Source organism: Leptodactylus fuscus, chromosome 10 (genome assembly GCF_031893055.1).
Source record: "Leptodactylus fuscus isolate aLepFus1 chromosome 10, aLepFus1.hap2, whole genome shotgun sequence".
NCBI lineage: Eukaryota > Metazoa > Chordata > Amphibia > Anura > Leptodactylidae > Leptodactylus > Leptodactylus fuscus.
In genome coordinates this window covers 16,926,262-16,946,815 of record NC_134274.1, presented here as the reverse complement: position 1 = coordinate 16,946,815, position 20,554 = coordinate 16,926,262, and the positions used below count along the sequence as shown (strand labels likewise).

Sequence of the window (20,554 nt, the reverse complement as noted above, 5' to 3'; positions counted from 1 at the left end):
TGCCTAATAGAACAGATAGTTCCCCCATGTTTGCTCGGTGATCGGTTGACAAAAGATTGTTGTCCATTGGCCGCACATCGTCCTTGTGTAATAAAAGAATGGACAATGAAAGCATATAACAAAGTAATGATTGTCTTATCGATCGTTTCTCCTGCAAGTTCCTGCATTGACTTGTGTTACGAGGCCGGTGCGAAACAGGCGCCGATCACTAATGTAGCCAATCAGATTCTGGTTCACAAATATCTATAGGTGTAATATTACCCTTATACATAGATTATTATTGTGTGGATACTATTACCATGGTCATTGGTTGGATTACACCAGTTACTGTTGTTGTTTCAATTTAGATGAATGACATACTATTATTGACCAAGAACACCAGAATCCAAAAAATTGTAGAAATTTGGACCAAATTCAATGTTCCAATGTTCCAAATCGATTATCTTATCTCTACCACTAACTATCTGAGATGCGGCATCTGTGACATATATTGTTCTATTATAGCCAATTTACTGATTCTATACCACATTGGATGTTACTTTACAGAATATTCTTATGTTTTACCTTTTTTAAACAGTGAAATTTCGAGTTCTCTCATTCAAGGAGAATTTCCAGCCTGGAGATATCAAGGTAACCTGGAGTTGTAATATTACAAGCATTGTACAAGTTTAAGGTTTGAGTAGAAGATGTAAGTAATATATAAGGTTAATCTTACTGTTTATTCAGGCCAGAGCAGTGGGCAACCAAAATACATTGGTCTTGTGTTCAAGACATTTACTTTTTGGGAGGTCTATTATTGAACCTGTATATCTACTGCTGGTCAGGTCTGAATTGTAGCCAATTCAGGACCATGAAGAACCCAGTTATAGCAACAGACCTGTATCTGTATTCATTCCATAATATTATCTCTTTATGACTCAGTCCCCCTTGGTGGATGTACATGCAACTTCACTTACCACCAGGGATAGATAGATAGATAGATAGATAGATAGATAGATAGATAGATAGATAGATAGATAGATAGATAGATAGATAGATGAAATTCACATCATAAATATTAACAGTTTAACTAATATTCACTCCGTCTGTATTTGCAGATACCAGTTGTAGAGATACAGGTAAGTCTTTCTATACTGAGGGTAAATGTTCTTGATCTGGATGATAATATCTGTATTACACTTCAGTATTCACAGCCATCTTGACAATACATAATGAGCATTAAGCGCTGGAGTGACCAATGGTTTAGGGAATAATAGGAGCAGAATTTTTTTTTTTTTTAATTCCACACGTTCCAACATTTTAAAAAGTGCCATATAGTGAACTAGAAGAAAAAGGAAAAAATCCAGCTCCACTCCAAGCTTCCTTAAAACGTAGCTTTTATTTGCATCGATTTAAAATCCAAGACATGTTACAATTGGAGATGAGCGAACAGTAAAATGTTCGAGGTTCGATATTTGTTTCGAGTAGCCCCTCAATATTCGACTGCTCAAATCGAATATCGAACCCTATTATAGTCTATGGGGGGAAAATGCCCGTTTCAGGGGTAGGCAACGTTCGATCAAATTACACTTACCAAGTCCACGAGTGAGGGTCAGGCTGGATCCTCCGAGCAGTCTTCTCCTTGCAGCATCCCCGTGACGTCTTCCGGCTCTGAATTCACTCTGCCAGGCATCGGGCCTGGGCAGAGCCGACTGCGCATGCCTGCACTACAAGCGCGCATGCGCAGTCGGCTCTGCCCAGGAAGACGCCACGGAGAAGCTGCACGGAGAAGACTTTTAAAGATAGGAGAAGAACCAGTGTTGATTGGCCGACTGTATAGCATTCGGACAATCAATGCTGATTCTGCATCAAACTTTTCCATTCGAATAGCGAGTGGTACTCGATCGAGTACGAGTATATCGAATACCATAGTATTCGATCGAATACCTACTCGATCGAATACTACTCGCTCATTTCTAGTTACAATCACTACTGATCTTGCAATGATATCATTCTACTGGCAAAAGCAACCAGCTACGACTAAGAGGACTCATTATCCTCGAAACGTCAGCTGGTCGCTTTTCCCAGTAGAATGGTATCATTGCGAGATCAGTAGTGCTTGCAACATGTCTTGGATTTTAAATCGATGCAAATAAAAGCTACCTTTTAAGGAAGCTCGGAGTGGAGCTGGATTTTTTCCTTTTTCTTCTGGATACATCCCATGGCGATGGGCTCAATTTTTGAGCATCCTCCATCCTAGGTTATTTGGACATTTGGCATTGACCCACCTGGACTGTACATCTTGAAGGTTCAAGTAAGTAGACTGTGATTTCCATTTTCCCCAGCCCTGTTTTGTTCTCATATAGTGAACTAGGCTACAACTGCGCCCCATCTACACCACACCCAAATTACTAGTCACATCTGAATACGGGCACATTATTGCAAATAACTAAAAAACTGGTGCACACACTTGTGGGGTTGTGCAAGATTTGGGGCAACAAGTAGACCCGCCTACAGCCTGTGAAAGTAGCCTTTCACAGTATAATATATTGAGGACCTTCATGGTTCTGGTCTCTAGCCTGTGGCACATGCCGAGCGTTGTAGTTTTTCCCAGGTTGGAGACTTCTCCATGATGGACATCATTTTCTATATTTCAGGATCCAGAGGAGAATCGAATCGGCCAGTGGCTGAATGTGAGTCTCCGTCAGGGAATTGCTGAGCTTTCTCTCCCTCTTTCCTCTGAGCCTCCATTAGGTCAATATTCAATCAAGGTGAAAGACAATGTCCATACCTTCAGTGTGGAAGAATATGGTAAGGAAGTGATATCTAAGATAGGGAATCTATCACATTCATCTGTAATCTATTCTGCAGCCCAAGGAACTGAGCAGAGTGATATATAGTATTTTGGGAAAATAATAACTTGACATCTATCTATATGTGCATGTTCATACAAGGAAGCTTGTCACTGAGTAGGAACCTAGTCATAGACATTGTACGCATTTAGGTCTACAAGCTATATATTTCTACAGACTATACAGTATATCACTCTGCATTGGCTTCTCCTACTATTTTTGATGCCGGTAGATTGGATGACAGATTCACTTTAACCCCTTTGGTAACCACAGGTCTCCGAATATTTTGCACCTCTGGTAGCCAGATCAATTTTCACAGTTTTGAGATGGATAAATAAAATCTAACTTGAAACATTAAAAAATCATCCAGTAGTGAAGAGTTAATTCATATCACTAAGGCTGTCAAAAATCTGCTGTTAAAAAATTCTGTCAGAAATTGAGATCTGCATTGGGATTTCAGTGCCCAATAGTGTTTTCACCAGTGAATCGCTCCAGATCTATAAGGGTTATCATGATGATCTTGGTATCAATTTAAAGATGGCTCTCTTCTTTAAAACCAATGCAAGATCATCTTCATATCTTGAGATATTGACTTTGCTAATAAGATATCTCCTTTTAGATATGTCCTCTACTACAAAAGTGCCACACAGCAGAGAAAGGGTTACATCTTTTGTGATTCTTATTACTCGCCCCTTCTCCTGATTTCTCTGATATATTGTATGCCTCCACAGTTCTGCCAAAATTCGAGGTCACTCTACACATGCCCGATGCTGTTGTGATCACCGATGAGCGATTCACATTAACAGTGTGTGGCAGGTAAGATGTCTTTGACTGCGCACCAAACAGACCATGTCACCAAATAACACGATGTCACTAGCTGTCAAGCCAAAGTGGCAATCACCCAAGCACTGCTTGCTTCTTCAGTCAGCAGATCGGAGGCGCCAGGTGTTGGACTCCCACCGATCTGATATTGATGACCTATCCTGTAGACCTGGAAAAACCCTTTGATGTGTATCTAACCTTTGTCTCTCTCCTCTATTAGGTATACCTATGGGAAGCCAGTTCAAGGGGATTATAAGGTCCAAGTATGCAGAAAGGAATATTTCATCAGAGGCGCTAAATGTGTAGACCTAAAGGGAGAGGTAAGCTGTACTAAATGAAAAGCAGGGACTTGAAACGGTTGAATAAAAAGAAAAATTCCAAATTTTTCCAAATAGTTTTTTTTTTTTTTCTAGAAACTACGCCACTATGGTCCATAGGTTGGTATTACTATGATACTTATACTCTGACAATTTTTCTCTAGTTGGATATCTCGGGATGTTCAACCCTGGAAGTTCCTTGTGAGACCTTTCAACTAAACAAATCTGGAATGGAGAGGAATCTGCTGGGGACCGCGTCCATCAAGGAAGCGGAGACAGGTTGTATATATATATATATATATATATATATAGATTGTGGTATATTAGGGCTGTATCATGTACATTTGAACAAATCTGATTAAACATCTTCAGTATTAACAAAAGAATAACGTTCATGCGAGTCCTGCACATTGTCCTTTTCATGTCTTCACACTAAAACAGGTATCACTTAAGTTTTTATTTGCAGCTACAAAAATTTCTTGGCAGCATATAGACTGAAATAACAAATACCCCAGGATAGTCCCATAAACATTTTTCTTTACAAGTTACATAATTTCATTCTTGCCAACTTTATATCCCAGGACCCGGGGTTCTCTGATATATTTTATGTAACAAGGGCCCTTCATGTGGCACATACCATGCCCATGTCATAAAAAGGGACCATCAGATGGGTTGGGGATTTGTGAAGAGGAGGTGGAACAGCCAGGGTTCTCCTGGTCTCCTAAAGATCCATTTAGAATAGTTGACAAGTATGGGTAATGGATTTGTTTGTGAGTTATCAACTTCCTTCTGGTCCTCAGCTGTGTCATGTGACCAGCAATAAGACTTTCTAACTGGCACAGTGTCTTACATGTGAACAGTCATTTTCTAAAGTTCCTATGAGAGTATTAATGTGAGTCTTATAGGAATGAATAGTGAAGTTGACTTCTGGTCCACACATAAGATTCTATGTCAACTGGAGAATGTTGGTCACATGGTCAGGCAAGGACCAGAACAAAAGTGAGAACTCCCAAATACAAGCACCAGTTTTTGATCTGCTTCATGTAAAGGGAACCACGATTCATAGATTCCTGTCAGATAGGGGGGCAGTTACCTTTATTCCTGGAATTGAGGTGAGGGTACACTTAGGAAATGCACAAAGGAACACAAGTTAAGGGCTAATGGCAGTTTATCAACTCCTTGGGTTATGGATGATACCCAATGACAACCAGCTTCCTCTATGCCATAGTAACTTTGATAGCAAATAGCTGTGTGCTCAGGTTTTCTAATGTTTCCTTTCTGTTTCATATTGGTTACCCTGATATCAAGGGTCCACAGCCTAAATAGCCCCTTCCATGGACTGGGTGACTGCCCCTATGTCCAATTTTTCTCTTAGGATATGCAACAAAAACAACAAACCAATGTCTAGGTGTAAGGTATGGCATCAGCCCACCATGGCCACCCTCTTCCTATATAAGTAATGTCTGCTGTTTGCTTCATTGTTCTTCCTCACTCAGGAATTGAGTTTTCAACAACGAGCAATACTCTAATCTCCCACATTCACACTAAAGTCCATATGGTTGGCTCTGATACTAAATACAGGTCTGGAATCCCATTTAGAATTCAGGTAATGTGATCTAAATCTTCCTTTGGGATCAATGAACTTCATAGTCCATTACCAATCTTGTGCTTACCATCTTTATCCATCACTATGTAGATTAGAGTAACAGATGCCAATGACGCCATCATACCAGGAATACCAGTCTACCTCACCTACATAATGGGATCTAATACAACAAAGGAATCCCTGACGACAGGACCCGATGGAAAAGCCTCCTACAGCATAGACAATACCAATGACTGGATGGGCGAAGTATCTTTCACAGTATGTAGGAGTCACTTGATTTCTTTGTTGTTTCTTTGTTTCTTTATTTTTGTTACTATGTTCATATTTGCATTGGTTAGTCTGTTGTTCTGGTCCATTGCTGGAGAAATAGTTTGGCTAATGGGCAGCTCCGCACCTCCCATGAGGCGACCTGAAGCGACCGCTTCAGGCGGTGCTATGCCAGGGTCCCAGGGAGGGCGGCATTTTTTCTTACCCAAGCCAATCCAGGACAAGCTGTCCTGGACTGGCTTAGCACCAAGCGGTGGTTTGGGGAGGCCACTGGAGCAGCGCTGCTCCTGCAGCCTCCCCTCACGCTCAGGCAGAGAGCAGGTCGTCTCCGTGCTCCGCGCTAAGCCCCACCCCCTTCACTAATTCCCGCCCCTCCGCTCTGCCACGCCCCCTCCTCCCCCGGGGGGGGCGGCTTTCTGTCGTTCGCCTCGGGCGGCGAAAGGGGCAGGTTCACACCTGCTAATGGGGGACACAAATCGATCCCATTTACTGTAATGGGGTCTGTCGACACACAGGTTTTTTTTTTCCCTGAAATTTGCAGAATTTTTTTCCTCCAGCATTTCTGATAACTTTGCAACAGACAGACACTTGGTGCACATGTGAGCTCAGCCTGACCCTCAAATAATTACAGGGCACCATACTAACACCATAGGTGCAACAGCAGCAGACACCTACGTAATCTAGATAATATTCCACTGTCCCTGTCCATGATCCCCCTATAAAGGGACCACATTGTGTGTATATAGGATCCCCCTGGCACTGTCTACGGTGCATATAAAAAACCCTGACATGTTGCTATTTTCACATATTTTCTCATAACAACTTCCTGTTCTGTAGAGATCACTTCCTGTTCTGTAGAGATCACTTCCTGTTCTGTAGAGATCACTACTCAACATATATCTTATCCTCATAGACAAGTTTAGGCAATTAGAAAACAGAAGCAGTATAGAAAAAAATATATCTCATGTAAATGACTAAAAATATAGGTGATACATTTCCTTTTAACAGGAAACCAAGCCAAAATATGGATGACAAGGTTTGGCTTTTTAAAAGAAAACCATATGGGTAGATGGAGAGGATCCTTTGACCCTTTGATCAGTTCTTATTCTTTTCTTACAGGCAACAGTAAATCGCACAGACGACCAACATCCTCTTATGTCTGCCATCATGTTCTCCAGTCATAAACCTGCGTACCTGTATGTAAAACCTTATAAAGCTCAAAGCAGGAGCTTTATCAAGATGAATCCTCTGGATAACGTCCTGCCATGTGACGGTCAGCAAGAGATCGAGGTGGACTATATCATCAGAAAGGGTGACATAAAGGAAGGAGTCAGTCATCTTACCTTATATTATCTGGTGGGTACAAGGATAGACAATGGGTGCATCACTAACTAAGCTGAGGTCAGGGTAATTGTTCCAGGAGGACCAAGACATCTCAGGGGGTGTGACACAATGATCCAGGAGGCAGCATTCAAGACATGACTAAGCTGTGCACAGAGCACTAGGGAACTCCTCCTGTGCTCCCTGGGTACCCCTTACATAAATGGGAAAAGTGATTTATTTATAAAATGGCGACGTTCAAGACTGAACCAAAGGTAGGAGTATAATTGCCTGTCTAAAGGCTATGCCGACATGTGCTTGGTTTACAATACATACCGTATTTCCCCGAAAGTAGGACACCCCCCAAAAGTAAGGTATGCGGGGGGGGGGTCTGTTGAATTGCCTAATATAAGGCACCCCCCGAAAATAAGGCATGCCCAAAAATCTTTGCAGCCGACTGAACACTGTGCGATGTGTTTGGTGTCCACAGGAAATCCGGCTGCTGCCTCTGCTGTTGTGTCCACTGTCCCTGCTGCTGTAGGATGAGTTCTCCCAGCTCATCCCAGAGGCAGCAGCCGGCTTTCCTTTGCACACGGAGCACAGAGCATGGCATCCAGCTGGCTGCTGTGTCAGTGAAGTGAGGATCGCTAAGCCCCGCCCCCCAAAGGCTTGCTAAGTTCCGCCCACCACTGCCGGGACGAACAGCAGCACCAGCGCTACTATAAAGATGGGAAAGGTAAGTAGGATACCTTCCCCCCCTCCCCTACACTACCTACAACCGGCAGTCATGCTGACGCTCCGCTAAGGAAGTGCCGGCATGACCTCTGGGTGTAATAAGACGTCCCCCGAAAATAAGACTGGTCCTATGTTTAGGCCGACAATTTAATATAAGACACTGTCTTATTTTCGGGGAAACACGGTATCCCCAATGATAGACTCTCTCTAACAGCAGGGGGTTAAACCGCAGGTGGTGTTATATTCATAACCACAGACTGACACATATACAATTACTTTATATAATATAGGATTACATGTTCTTCTTTATTTCATTTTAGCATTCTCTTCTTATTTTTAGGTCATTTCTAGATTTTCAATAAAACACTCTGGACAGCTGGAAATCCCAATAAGAAGTAGAAAAAGAGGTAAAGAATGACATTACTGCCATGTCTACAATATTCAATGTGACTGCAGTGTTAGAGTATCTGGTGTCCCCGATATTAGGATACAGCACGTGTGGATGGAATATAGCAGACTCTAGAGCTGGTACTAATATATATATATATATATATATATATATATATATATATATATATATATATATATGTGTATATATATATATATATATATATATATATATATATATATATATATATTAATGTCTGCTTGTGTGTACATATATATATATATATATATATATATATATATATATATATATATGTATGGGTTTGGCTAACATCCTTCATCATGTGACAAGGCTTCTTAAAGACTTGGACATTGACTATAGGCTAACTGCCTCTACTAGGTAACACTTTCTTACAGACGTAAGCTAATCTATATATCCTTATTATTCTGGAACATTCCCTACTCCTACTCATGAGCTCCCTACAGAAGAAACAGAACAAACCAAGACATTGACAGAACAAGAAATAAACCCTCTGGTTGTTCCATGCACAAACTGTAGGCTGCCAGTGAGGTTACGTACCATTATAGGATGTCCATGTGACTGCTAGGAAGTCCCTAGAGGGAACAACAATTTATCTTTGGTTTCACCACCTTAGCTAGTGGGTGTTAAGAACATGTTCTCCTCTGGAATTTACTTTGTTGGGGTAAACAAGCACCAGAAGTTAGAGAAGAATATTTTGATTCCTGCTATTGAATCTGTAGTAGAAGGAGCAGGAAGCATGAAGATAATGCTAGAGGCGGAGGTTTGCAAATGGTGCCATGAAGAGAGTAGTTTTTCTTCAGATCCATGTATTGTGCAGAGTATGTGATGGCAGAGACAGCCAAGTGACAATAGTCTGACAAAGAAGCCACAGCCCCCCGGTCCAATTCTAACACACACCAGAGCAGCAGGGCCAGCAAACTGCATCACCCTAAATCAGTATCTGAGCACAAATCTGAAAGCAGAGACTACAGGTATATGCAGACCACGTCTGTCCCACCGACCACCACCAGATGGGTATTACAGCTCTAGAACATTTCTACAATTTTAGCTTTTTGCTCACAGCACATTGTAATATCCAGCCTCTTATATTTGTATCATTTTACTTTCCTTCTCCTGTCGGTTATTTCACATTTCCTTCTGATCAGACTTCATTACTATCTTCTGATTTGTCCAGCTAAACCTGGCACTGCGGTACTGAAGCTCCCTCTGACTCCCGACTTAGCTCCATCTTTTACAATCCTTGGCTACATTTTGCTTCCTAATGGAGGCGCTGCAGCAGATTCTGTTCAGTTCAATATGGAGAAGTGTTTTCAGAATAAAGTGAGTACAATCTTATCTCTTATATATATAAAAATTAGTTTCTGTGCTTTATGTGCGACCAAACAACTTCACCAAATTTGACCCACAGATACATCAGGTGTCCGGGAAGGTTGTAGATCAGGTCTCAACTCTCTCAGATGTACCGTTCCTGAGATACAGTATTGACAAAACAATGACCTGCATTAGCCAATACACACCTGCAAGTCTTTCACTCATATTCCAAATGCCATACACACAGTCACTCCACATGCACACAGCATTACTCCAGGTATATCCAACACTGATATCCAAACTGAGGTACACACATCAGAGGATTAGATACACAGCTCAGCACACACCATCACACATCAAGGTATTAGATACACAGCTCAGCATATGCCATCACACATCAGAGGATTAGATACACAGCTCAGCACACACCATCACACATCAGAGGATTAGATACACAGCTCAGCATATACCATCACACATCAGGGGATTAGATAAACAGCTCAGCATATACCATCACACATCAGGGGATTAGATAAACAGCTCAGCACACAGTATCACACATCAGAGGATTAGATACACAGCTCAGCACACATCAGAGGATTAGATACACAGCTCAGCACACACTCACACATCAGAGCTTTACTCTAGGTTTCCTTAGCAACCCAGCCATTTTTTTTCTGCTGTAGGTCAGCTTTAAAGGGGCAGGGCGCTGTAGATGACACTGATACACAAATTCACATTCACACAGGTTTACAGGTTTACAAGGAGAACATACAAACTCCTTGCAGATGTTGTTCCTGGTGGGATTTGAACCCAGGACTCCAGCGCTGCAAGGCTGCAGTGCTAACCACTGAGCCACCGTGTTGCCCCTGAAGAGCAATACATCTATTCAGAGGAGTAAGCAGTGGATTTTCTCAAATTCCACCCCAGAAATATTTCTCAGAATGTTGTGTTTTTTGCAGCAGAATTCAGAGTATTACCCATTAGTTGGATTACATTGTGCCAAAATTTTAGTAAAATTTGGTTTATTTTGTCACATTTAAGCCATGCCCTCTTTCAGGGGTGAACCTGGGCTTTCTGCCGCCTGAAGCGGACGTCAGAAAGCCGCCCCCCCCCCCCCCCAGGAGAGGCGGAGCTGAGGGGATGGGGTCACAAGAAAGGGGTGGGGCTGAGCAGCTTGTCCTGGACTGGCTTAGGTCAGCAAAAATGCCGTCCTCCCGAGGCCCTGGCATAGCGCCGCCTGAAGCGGTCGCTTCAGGTCGCCTCATGGGAGGTGCGGCGCCTCTTTTCCCTGTGACACTATACCCATTTGTCAAATGAATTAGAGAGTATGGCCTAAAACTGGATGTGCCAAAATTCCTCAAGATGCCAATCTTACACCAAAGTCAAGTGATAACCACAATAGTAAATCTGTCCCATTGTGTCTTTTGAGTATTATTTCTCTGTTGTCAGGTGTCAGTCGGATTCTTCCCAGGCGAAGTTCTTCCAGGATCAGATGTGTCTCTCCAGGTTGGGGCTGCTCCTGGATCTCTCTGTGGTCTGCGGGTGGTGGATAAGAGCGTGGTACTGATGAAACCGGAGAAGGAGATGACGGCCGACAAGGTGATTCCCGTTTTCTATACAGTCAGTTAGCAGATATAGGCACGTGTGAGGTCTGTGTGATCTTTCCTCGTACCCTCCTTCATAGGTCCACTAACGCATTACGTTCTCAATATTTTATTTCCAAAGGTTTATGACCTTTTCCCGATTCCCAGTCCTGAGATATATAACAGCCGCGTTGTAGATGAAGATTCATGTAAACCAAGAACTTACCGTTACAGATATTATGATAAAGAGTATAGAAAAGACACTGATGTCTGCACCTATTTTGAGGTATATTTATTCATCTTATAAATTATTATATTCAGGTATATAGAGGATTACTTTGATGGTCTGTATGCAACCTCATCCTGTGCTTACGCTAAGTTCACACTAGCGTTCACCTGTCCGTTCTGAGCTTTCCGTCTTCTTCATGCCAGAAGTCGGAAAGCTCTGACCGGGTCCGGCCGTGAGCGGCGGTGAGCGTTTTATGCTCTCCGCCGCGAAACCGGATTTTTTTATCCCATTTTTTCCTGGCTAAAAATATTGGTGACCTATCTTAACTGTAGATTATTAATATCAAATCTTTGGGGGTCTAACATCTGGCCCCTCCATGGATCACCTGTTTTCAGAAACGGATACACAGAGAATAGAGCTGGAAGCAGAAAGCAGACCAGGTACTGCTGATCAACTCATATTCATCTGAATGGGATCTAAGGGTTGGTTCACACTAGCGCTTGTATTCTGTCCGCAAGGAGTCCGCATGGAGACACCCCCCTGAACGGAATACCAAGAGTCCCATCCACTTTCCAGGCACTGTATGGTGTTTTCACTACTTGGGGACACGGCCTTAAGGGATTTTTATTTTTATTTCTTAAACTTTCCAAAGAGAACACGGAATAGGAAAAAATAATGGCAAAAGATAAAAAGTATAGTATCCTTCTTCATCATCCCCCATTGTTCCAGCTCCACCACTTCGGGGGTCCCCATTAGTCTCTGGCTGTTAATGACGCATAAGACATACACAGGACTTGAAGAGTAGACACAACTCCTTATCTGGCTGGAGATGTGAGAGAAGACGAGTAACTTTTTCTTTCTTTCTTTCCATACAGGACTTGAGCCTAAAAATAATGACAAGCGCTACAATGAAACGTTCCACAACAAATGATGAACATAGAAATCGTTTCAGGAAGGCATGGGGTCATTACGTATACACCCCAGATGGAACAAGTAACTTTTTAATGCAATCTATGTATTTAGAGCCAATATTTCATATTTTAATGCTTTTTACGTTTGTGTTTTTTTTATAAACAACATTTCGGCACGCCGGCTCTCCTAACGCTTTGGAAAGACCTGTGTGCTACAGTATTAGTCTTAGGTTTTAGCGCTCTACGTTTTAGCTTTACAAGTTTTGTCTGGTGTTGCCTTGGACTGATTCTTGCAGAGCAAAGCCAGGGGCATACATAGGGGGGCAGTTTCATGGATAATAAGGATGATCAGCAGGAAAGCAGCGGCGTGATTCCCATTCTAATCCTCTTCTTCAGCACCCGTCTCCTCCATTGAGACTTGTGAACATTGGTGGCAGGGATCGCAAATAAGAAGACGAGAATTCAATATCATTGGGTTGAAAGGAGTGGACAATGGTCTTCAACAACCAGGAAGTGATGATATGAAAGTTGAAGGAGCTGCCAGGGGGATGAGTGTCCTGTGGACCCCTTAAAAAGCCTCCACGAAACCTCCCAAACAGAGCAGTTCATAATGCCCCCATATTAGGGCAGGACACAATGTCCCTTAAAGAGACAGCTCCAGTTCTTAGCATCTGTTAATAGGCGCCACTCCACTCATTTCAGCATAATTGAAATTTTTCCTCTAGCTCCCACTGTTCCTGAGCAATCAGTACAGTTAGTTTTGGTGCCTTATATGCTACTTGGGCTCTGTACTGTCAGGTGGGCGGTGTCAGGCAGGAGAAGGCACATGATTCAGAGCTCCAATCAGAGGCAGCCAGTGTCAGAGCTCAGAATCACACACCTTGTTACTGACTCCGCCCTCCTGACAGTACAGAGCCTAAATAGTATACCAGGCACCAAAACTAACAACATTGATTGCTTACGAATGGTGGGGGCTAGAGAAAAAAATCCTACTGTGGCGAAATCACTGGAGCAGCACCTATTAAATAAATAATGTAATTAAATAATGTAAAGAGATCCTAAAATTTAGTATTTCCCTAATTGTGCTGACCTGCAGAATATAGGTAATGTGTCCTCTTGACTACACAGTGAACTTCATAAACACAAAGTGGAGGAAATAGTTTTTTTTTTTCTAAATCTCCCCCCCCCCCCCCCCATTTTCTTTAGCTTCCCAGTATCTAGTATAGAATAGTAATTGGTAACACCATGAAGTAAAATCTGTCCTGTAAAAAGTAAACCCTCGTACCGCTGTGTGAACAGGAAAAGCCGTCGTTCCTTCCCTTTTATTCAACTTTCGAAACAGTTTATGTCAATTGTGTATTTTTATCCTAGGTATTTATCGCTATTTTTCCTCTAATGAGAAAGGATATATGGATATGATTCCATCGTCAAACAGAATTACATTTGAAAAGCAGAAGTCAGTGATAAGACATTACTTCCCGGAAACATGGATATGGAAGCTGGAAGCCGTGGGGTAAGACGCCATTCATTGGACTGCCGGCCAGAGCAAAGGACGAAAGAAGTCTTTCCCTTACTTTTCACCCTAAACCAGAGAATGGGATTAAGACTCTGAAGGAGCAGGGAATGCCGCCATCTGTCCACCTTGTAATCCAGACTGTCTAATATCTCTCTAGCTGTACCTGATATTTTAAAGAGCAATCTGTGAAGATCTAGGTTAGATAGTACACGGCACATAATAACTATATATTCTATACTACAGTCACTACAATAGGTTATAGCCATAACTATTATTCCTCTAGTCCTTAATCACTAAGAATCATTGCCTGTTATTTCTTTCTAATCTGCTCGGATTAGGGATTCTGGGATTGCCGTTCTCCATGATGCGGCTCCGGACACCATCACAGACTGGCACGGGGGAGCTTTCTGTATGGGCCCCAGTGGTTTCGGACTTGCCCCTTCTGCTTCTTTTCGTGTTTTCCAGCCTTTCTTTGTGGACATCACTTTGCCGTATTCTGTGATCAGAGGAGAAACTTTCACTCTTAAAGCCACAGTGTTTAACTACTTGAAACAATGTATAAAGGTAAAGACCAACACAGTGATGTCACAGTACAGAGATAATACACACAGTGATGTCACAGTACAGAGATAATACACACAGTGATGTCACAGTACAGGGATAATACACACAGTGATGTCACAGTACAGAGATAATACACACAGTGATGTCACAGTACAGGGTAATACACACAGTGATGTCACAGTACAGAGATAATACACACAGTGATGTCACAGTACAGAGATAATACACACAGTGATGTCACAGCACAGGGATAATACACACAGTGATGTCACAGTACAGGGATAATACACACAGTGATGTCACAGTACAGAGTTGATACACACAGTGATGTCACAGTACAGGGATAATACACACAGTGATGTCACAGTACAGGGATAATACACACAGTGATGTCACAGTACAGGGATAATACACACAGTGATGTCACAGTACAGGAATAATACACACAGTGATGTCACAGTACAGGGATAATACACACAGTGATGTCACAGTACAGGATAATACACACAGTGATGTCACAATACAGGGATAATACACACAGTGATGTCACAGTACAGAGATAATACACACAGTGATGTCACAGTACAGAGATAATACACACAGTGATGTCACAGTACAGGGATAATACACACAGTGATGTCACAGTACAGAGATAATACACACAGTGATGTCACAGTACAGGGATAATACACACAGTGATGTCACAGTACAGGGATAATACACACAGTGATGTCACAGTACAGAGATAATACACACAGTGATGTCACAGTACAGAGATAATACACACAGTGATGTCACAGTACAGAGATAATACACACAGTGATGTCACAGTACAGGGATAATACAGTGATGTCACAGTACAGGGATAATACACACAGTGATGTCACAGTACAGGGATAATACACACGGTGATGTCACAGTACAGAGATAATACACACGGTGATGTCACAGTACAGAGATAATACACACAGTGATGTCACAGTACAGAGATAATACACACGGTGATGTCACAGTACAGGGATAATACACACAGTGATGTCACAGTACAGAGATAATACACACAGTGATGTCACAGTACAGGGATAATACACACAGTGATGTCACAGTACAGGGATAATACACACGGTGATGTCACAGTACAGAGATAATACACACAGTGATGTCTCAGTACAGGGATAATACACACAGTGATGTCACAGTACAGAGATAATACACACAGTGATGTCACAGTACAGGGATAATACACACAGTGATGTCACAGTACAGAGATAATACACACAGTGATGTCACAGTACAGGGATTATACAGTATATAACTTTATTACGAATATCGATTACTATTTATGTTACTGATAATTAGAGATGAGCGAACAGTGTTCTATCGAACTCATGTTCGATCGGATATTAGGCTGTTCGGCATGTTCGAATCGAATCGAACACCGCGTGGTAAAGTGCGCCATTACTCGATTCCCCTCCCACCTTCCCTGGCGCCTTTTTTGCTCCAATAACAGCGCAGGGTAGGTGGGACAGGAACTACGACACCGGTGACGTTGAAAAAAGTAGGCAAAACCCATTGGCTGCCGAAAACATGTGACCTCTAATTTAAAAGAACAGCGACGCCCAGCTTCGCGTCATTCTGAGCTTGCAATTCACCGAGGACGGAGGTTTCCGTCCAGCTAGCTAGGGCTTAGATTCTGGGTAGGCAGGGACAGGCTAGGATAGGAAGGAGAAGACAACCAACAGCTCTTATAAGAGCTAAATTCCAGGGAGAAGCTTGTCAGTGTAACGTGGCACTGACGGGCTCAATCGCCGCAACCCAGCTTTCCGCGGATCCTGAATGGAATACACTGACAGTGTATTCCCGTATACCCGATATATACCTCCGATACCCGTTCCAACGGTGTGCCCCCCCACCTTCACCCCAGAAATACCCTGCAAGTCCCCTAGCAATAGAATTGGGGCTATATACACCCACTATTTTTGCTACTGCCATATAGTGCCATTGTCTCACTGGGAATTCAAAGAATATATGGGGGTTACGTGCACCCACAATTTTTGCTACTGGTATATAGTGCCATTGTCTGACTGGGAATTCAAAGAATATATTGGGGTTACGTGCACCCACAATTTTTGCTACTGCTATATAGTGCCATTGTCTGACTGGGAATTCAAAGAATATATTGGGGTTACGTGCACCCACAATTTTTGCTACTGGTATATAGTGCCATTGTCTGACTGGGAATTCAAAGAATATATGGGGGTTACGTGCACCCACAATTTTTGCTACTGCTATATAGTGCCATTGTCTGACTGGGAATTCAAAGAATATATTGGGGTTACAAATACCCTCATTTCTTGCTACTGGTATATAGTGCCATTGTCTGACTGGGAATTCAAAGAATATATTGGGGTTATGTGTACCCACAATTTTTGCTACTGCTATATAGTGCCAGTTTCTGACTGGTAATTCAAAGAATATATTGGGGTTACGTGCACCCACAATTTTTGCTACTGGTATATAGTGCCATTGTCTGACTGGGAATTCAAAGAATATATTGGGGTTACAAATACCCTCATTTCTTGCTACTGCCATACAGTGCCATTGTCTCACTGGGAATTCAAAGAATATATTGGGGTTATGTGCACCCACAATTTTTGCTACTGGTATATAGTGCCATTGTCTGACTGGGAATTCAAAGAATATATGGGGGTTACGTGCACCCACAATTTTTGCTACTGCTATACAGTGCCATTGTCTCACTGGGAATTCAAAGAATATATTGGGGTTATGTGCACCCACAATTTTTGCTACTGGTATACAGTGCCATTGTCTGACTGGGAATTCAAAGAATATATGGGGGTTACGTGCACCCACAATTTTTGCTACTGCTATACAGTGCCATTGTCTGACTGGGAATTCAAAGAATATATTGGGGTTACAAATACCCTCATTTCTTGCTACTGGTATATAGTGCCATTGTCTGACTGGGAATTCAATGAATATATTGGGGTTACGTGCACCCACAATTTTTGCTACTGGTAGATAGTGCCATTGTCTCACTGGGAATTCCACAAATAATTTGGGGATTCATTCACCCTACATCTCAGGCTCTTGCCATATTCACCCAGGTTGTCAGTGCTGCACCAGCTCGTTCCCAGACAGCTCGGCCCGAAAAACACGTTACCTATATAGAGGATTTGGACAATGAAGACAACATGTTCTAAATCTAATGTCTGCACCTTCTCCAGAATTAAAATAAAGGCAGCGTTTAACTTTCAAATAGCACTGCACAAAGGAAGAGCTTATCAGCTTGTCTCATGACATGCTACTGAAAAGTGTCATTTGTGTATCTTAATGTAAATATAGTTGTATAAGCTTTTTGGGTTTTAGGCACTGCCAAGTTATTTATTACCACCCGCTCCCTTATAATGATGATGACGCCAAAGTCACTGTGGGTGTTCAGAGCTCACAGCTTTGGTTGACATTTGTCTTGCTCTCTGTCGGTACCAGCTGTCTTTTTGGATACCGTAAAGTTATGTTGACTTTATTAACAGCTATAGAAGCTTTAGCCAGGTTGTGACGGTGTGTAACCCTAACAACACTAAGTGGGATACACATTAATAGTCAGTCTATGTACGCTAAACGTATCACTGAAGTAATTTTTTTTCCCTCTCCCCTAATATAAGAAAGGAACAGACATTAGACCTAGACCGGGGTTCGAGGCTTGTAAAAATCCAGTATTATTTGTTCTTCATGATGTGAAATATGTGTTGAAAAGCAACCCAAGATGAAGTCAGCCATGTGTGCCAGTGTGTTACTTGGCATGCCTTTGCTGGCCCCAACTGTAAGGGTCACTCTCCATTTCCTCCATTTTCCACTCCCCTTCACACCATTTGTGGTGAAGCAATGGGATGCACTGAAGTGCACCCTCTAGCCTCGTGTGGGACAGGGACATCAGATGCCACTCCAACCCCCTCGTCTTCCTCCGCCAGCCAACGGTGCGAAGATGAGAGGAGTGTGCTCTGAATGTTTTCTGCCTAGCAGAGGCTAGTTCTCACTTACGAAAATGGCCCCACTTTGACCTGTATATCAGGCACAATGGTGTAGGTTTCAAAGAAACATGGCACCAACAAGTTGGAAAACGTGGGCCACGCGTGGACCGTGTTTGAGTCTGGCAAGCTCCAGATCTGCTACCAGGTTCCAGCCATTATCACAGGCGCAAAAATGCCAGGCCCCAGGTGTAGTAGGGAAAAAAAAATGCCATCTCAGCTAGGATGGCATCCCTGACCTCGGAGGCACTGTGCTGTCTGTCCCCCAAGCTGATCAGTTTCAGCACGGCCTGCTGACATCTCCCCACGCCAGTGTTACAGTGTTTGCCGCTAGTAGCTGGGGTGGAGGTTGCAGCATCGTAGGGTTTCAGTCTACTCCTGCCATGAATTTTGGCCTGGGAAAGGAGATAGGCCACCCCAGTTTGCACCCGGGGACCAGACTCCACCACATTCACCCTGCCTGTCATTAAAGATAAGCACTGCAGCATCCCTGACCACAGGCGCTTGTCCATGTATCGGTGGTCAAGTGGACCTTGCAGCAAAGCGCAGAGCTCTGGGCCCGACTGATGTTATGGGACACATGCAGGCGCAAGGCAGGGACAGCACACCAAGAGAAGTAGTAACGGCTAGGCCCAGCATAGGGAGGTGCCCCAGCTGCCATCTGCTGACGGAAGGCCTGGGTCTCCAGAAGCATAAACAAACACCAACATCTCCAGGGCCAGCAGTTTATCGATGAGGCTGTTAAAGGCTTGGGCATGGGGGTGGGTTGTGTTGTACTTCTGCCTGCAATGAAAAGCTTGGGAAATGTGGAGTGGCTGGGAAGAGGCGCATGATGGTGCAGGCCAAAAGGGCGCATGAGGGTGAACTCCCCAATGTGTCAGAGATAGGTGTGTAGGTGTCCTTGCATCATATACTTGCAACATATTTGGCTTTGGAAGTTAATTTTGTGCCAAAAAGTGGTTAAGACAGCGATCCCTCAGCTACTCCCGTTACACTGTCTAGTGAAGTTACCATCTGTGGAAGTGGACCACCACTTGTAAGATCCCAAAGGAAGCAGGCAAGAGATGTGCAGTGCAGAAAAAAAGATGAGAAAATAAGTGTAGGCTGTAGAGCACAGAGGGATCGGAGAGGACAGAGCTGGTGTCGGCCAAGTATTCCCACAACATGCGCCTATACTTGTCCCTCCTGGTGACACTAGGCCCCTGAGTGGCAGTAATTTGTCCAGGGGGGCCATTAACGTGTTCCAGACTTAGGAATAAGTCTTCCAACAGGGTAGAGTTTTGCATGCCTTTGCTTCTACCCACTGTTTTTGCTGCTTAGCTTCCCTCCACATCTACACTGCTTTCACCCCTAAACATCACCCCAGTTTATGCCTTTGCTTCTACCCTGTTTTTTTATTGTTGAATTAGCTTCCCTCCACATCTACACTGCTTTCACCCCTAAACATCACCCCAGTTTATGCCTTTGCTTCTACCCTGTTTTTTTTGTTGAATTAGCTTCCCTTCACATCTACACTGCTTTAGCCCCTAAACATCACCCCAGTTTATGCCTTTGCTTCTACCCTGTTTTTTTTGTTAAATTAGCTTCCCTCCACATCTACACTGCTTTAGCCCCTAAACATCACTCCAGTTTATGCCTTTGCTTCTACCCTGTTTTTTTTTGTTGAATTAGCTTCCCTCCACATCTACACTGCTTTAGCCCCTAAACATCACCCCAGTTTATGCCTTTGCTTCTACCCATATTTTTTGTTGATTTAGCTTCCCTCTACATCTACACTGCTTTAGCCCCTAGACATCACCCCTGTCCATGTGGGGTCGGTGGCCTCGTCATCCACCAACTCCTCTTCCAATTGCGCACTGGCCCCTTACTGCAAACCGCACATGACCACAGCTTGCCCTGATGGTAACTGTGTCTCATGATCCCCACTTAGGTCCAGACAAGTCAGTGGCGGGTCCAAAACCCCAAAATTGGAAGGAAATGGCGGATGCTGCAGTATTTCTAACACCTGTTCCTGGTGCTCGGGCCTGGTCTGTGTTGTACCCTGCACCCTGCTTAACGCA

The 20,554-nt window shown here is 43.1% G+C and overlaps 1 protein-coding gene across 1 annotated transcript in view; it reads left to right on the top strand.

Annotated features, from left to right (window-relative positions):
* LOC142219111 (alpha-2-macroglobulin-like) overlaps positions 1-20,554 on the top strand; it is a 58,054-nt gene that overhangs the window by 5,386 nt on the left and 32,114 nt on the right. Inside the window, exons 4-19 of the mRNA XM_075288078.1 lie at positions 578-630; positions 1,098-1,118; positions 2,637-2,790; positions 3,563-3,647; positions 3,874-3,973; positions 4,135-4,249; positions 5,467-5,576; positions 5,667-5,834; positions 6,963-7,199; positions 8,239-8,305; positions 9,503-9,648; positions 11,092-11,241; positions 11,368-11,511; positions 12,330-12,447; positions 13,737-13,878; positions 14,220-14,445. Of these exons, the coding sequence (XP_075144179.1) occupies positions 578-630; positions 1,098-1,118; positions 2,637-2,790; positions 3,563-3,647; positions 3,874-3,973; positions 4,135-4,249; positions 5,467-5,576; positions 5,667-5,834; positions 6,963-7,199; positions 8,239-8,305; positions 9,503-9,648; positions 11,092-11,241; positions 11,368-11,511; positions 12,330-12,447; positions 13,737-13,878; positions 14,220-14,445 (2,036 nt within the window). The remainder of the gene's footprint in view (positions 1-577; positions 631-1,097; positions 1,119-2,636; positions 2,791-3,562; positions 3,648-3,873; positions 3,974-4,134; positions 4,250-5,466; positions 5,577-5,666; positions 5,835-6,962; positions 7,200-8,238; positions 8,306-9,502; positions 9,649-11,091; positions 11,242-11,367; positions 11,512-12,329; positions 12,448-13,736; positions 13,879-14,219; positions 14,446-20,554) is intronic.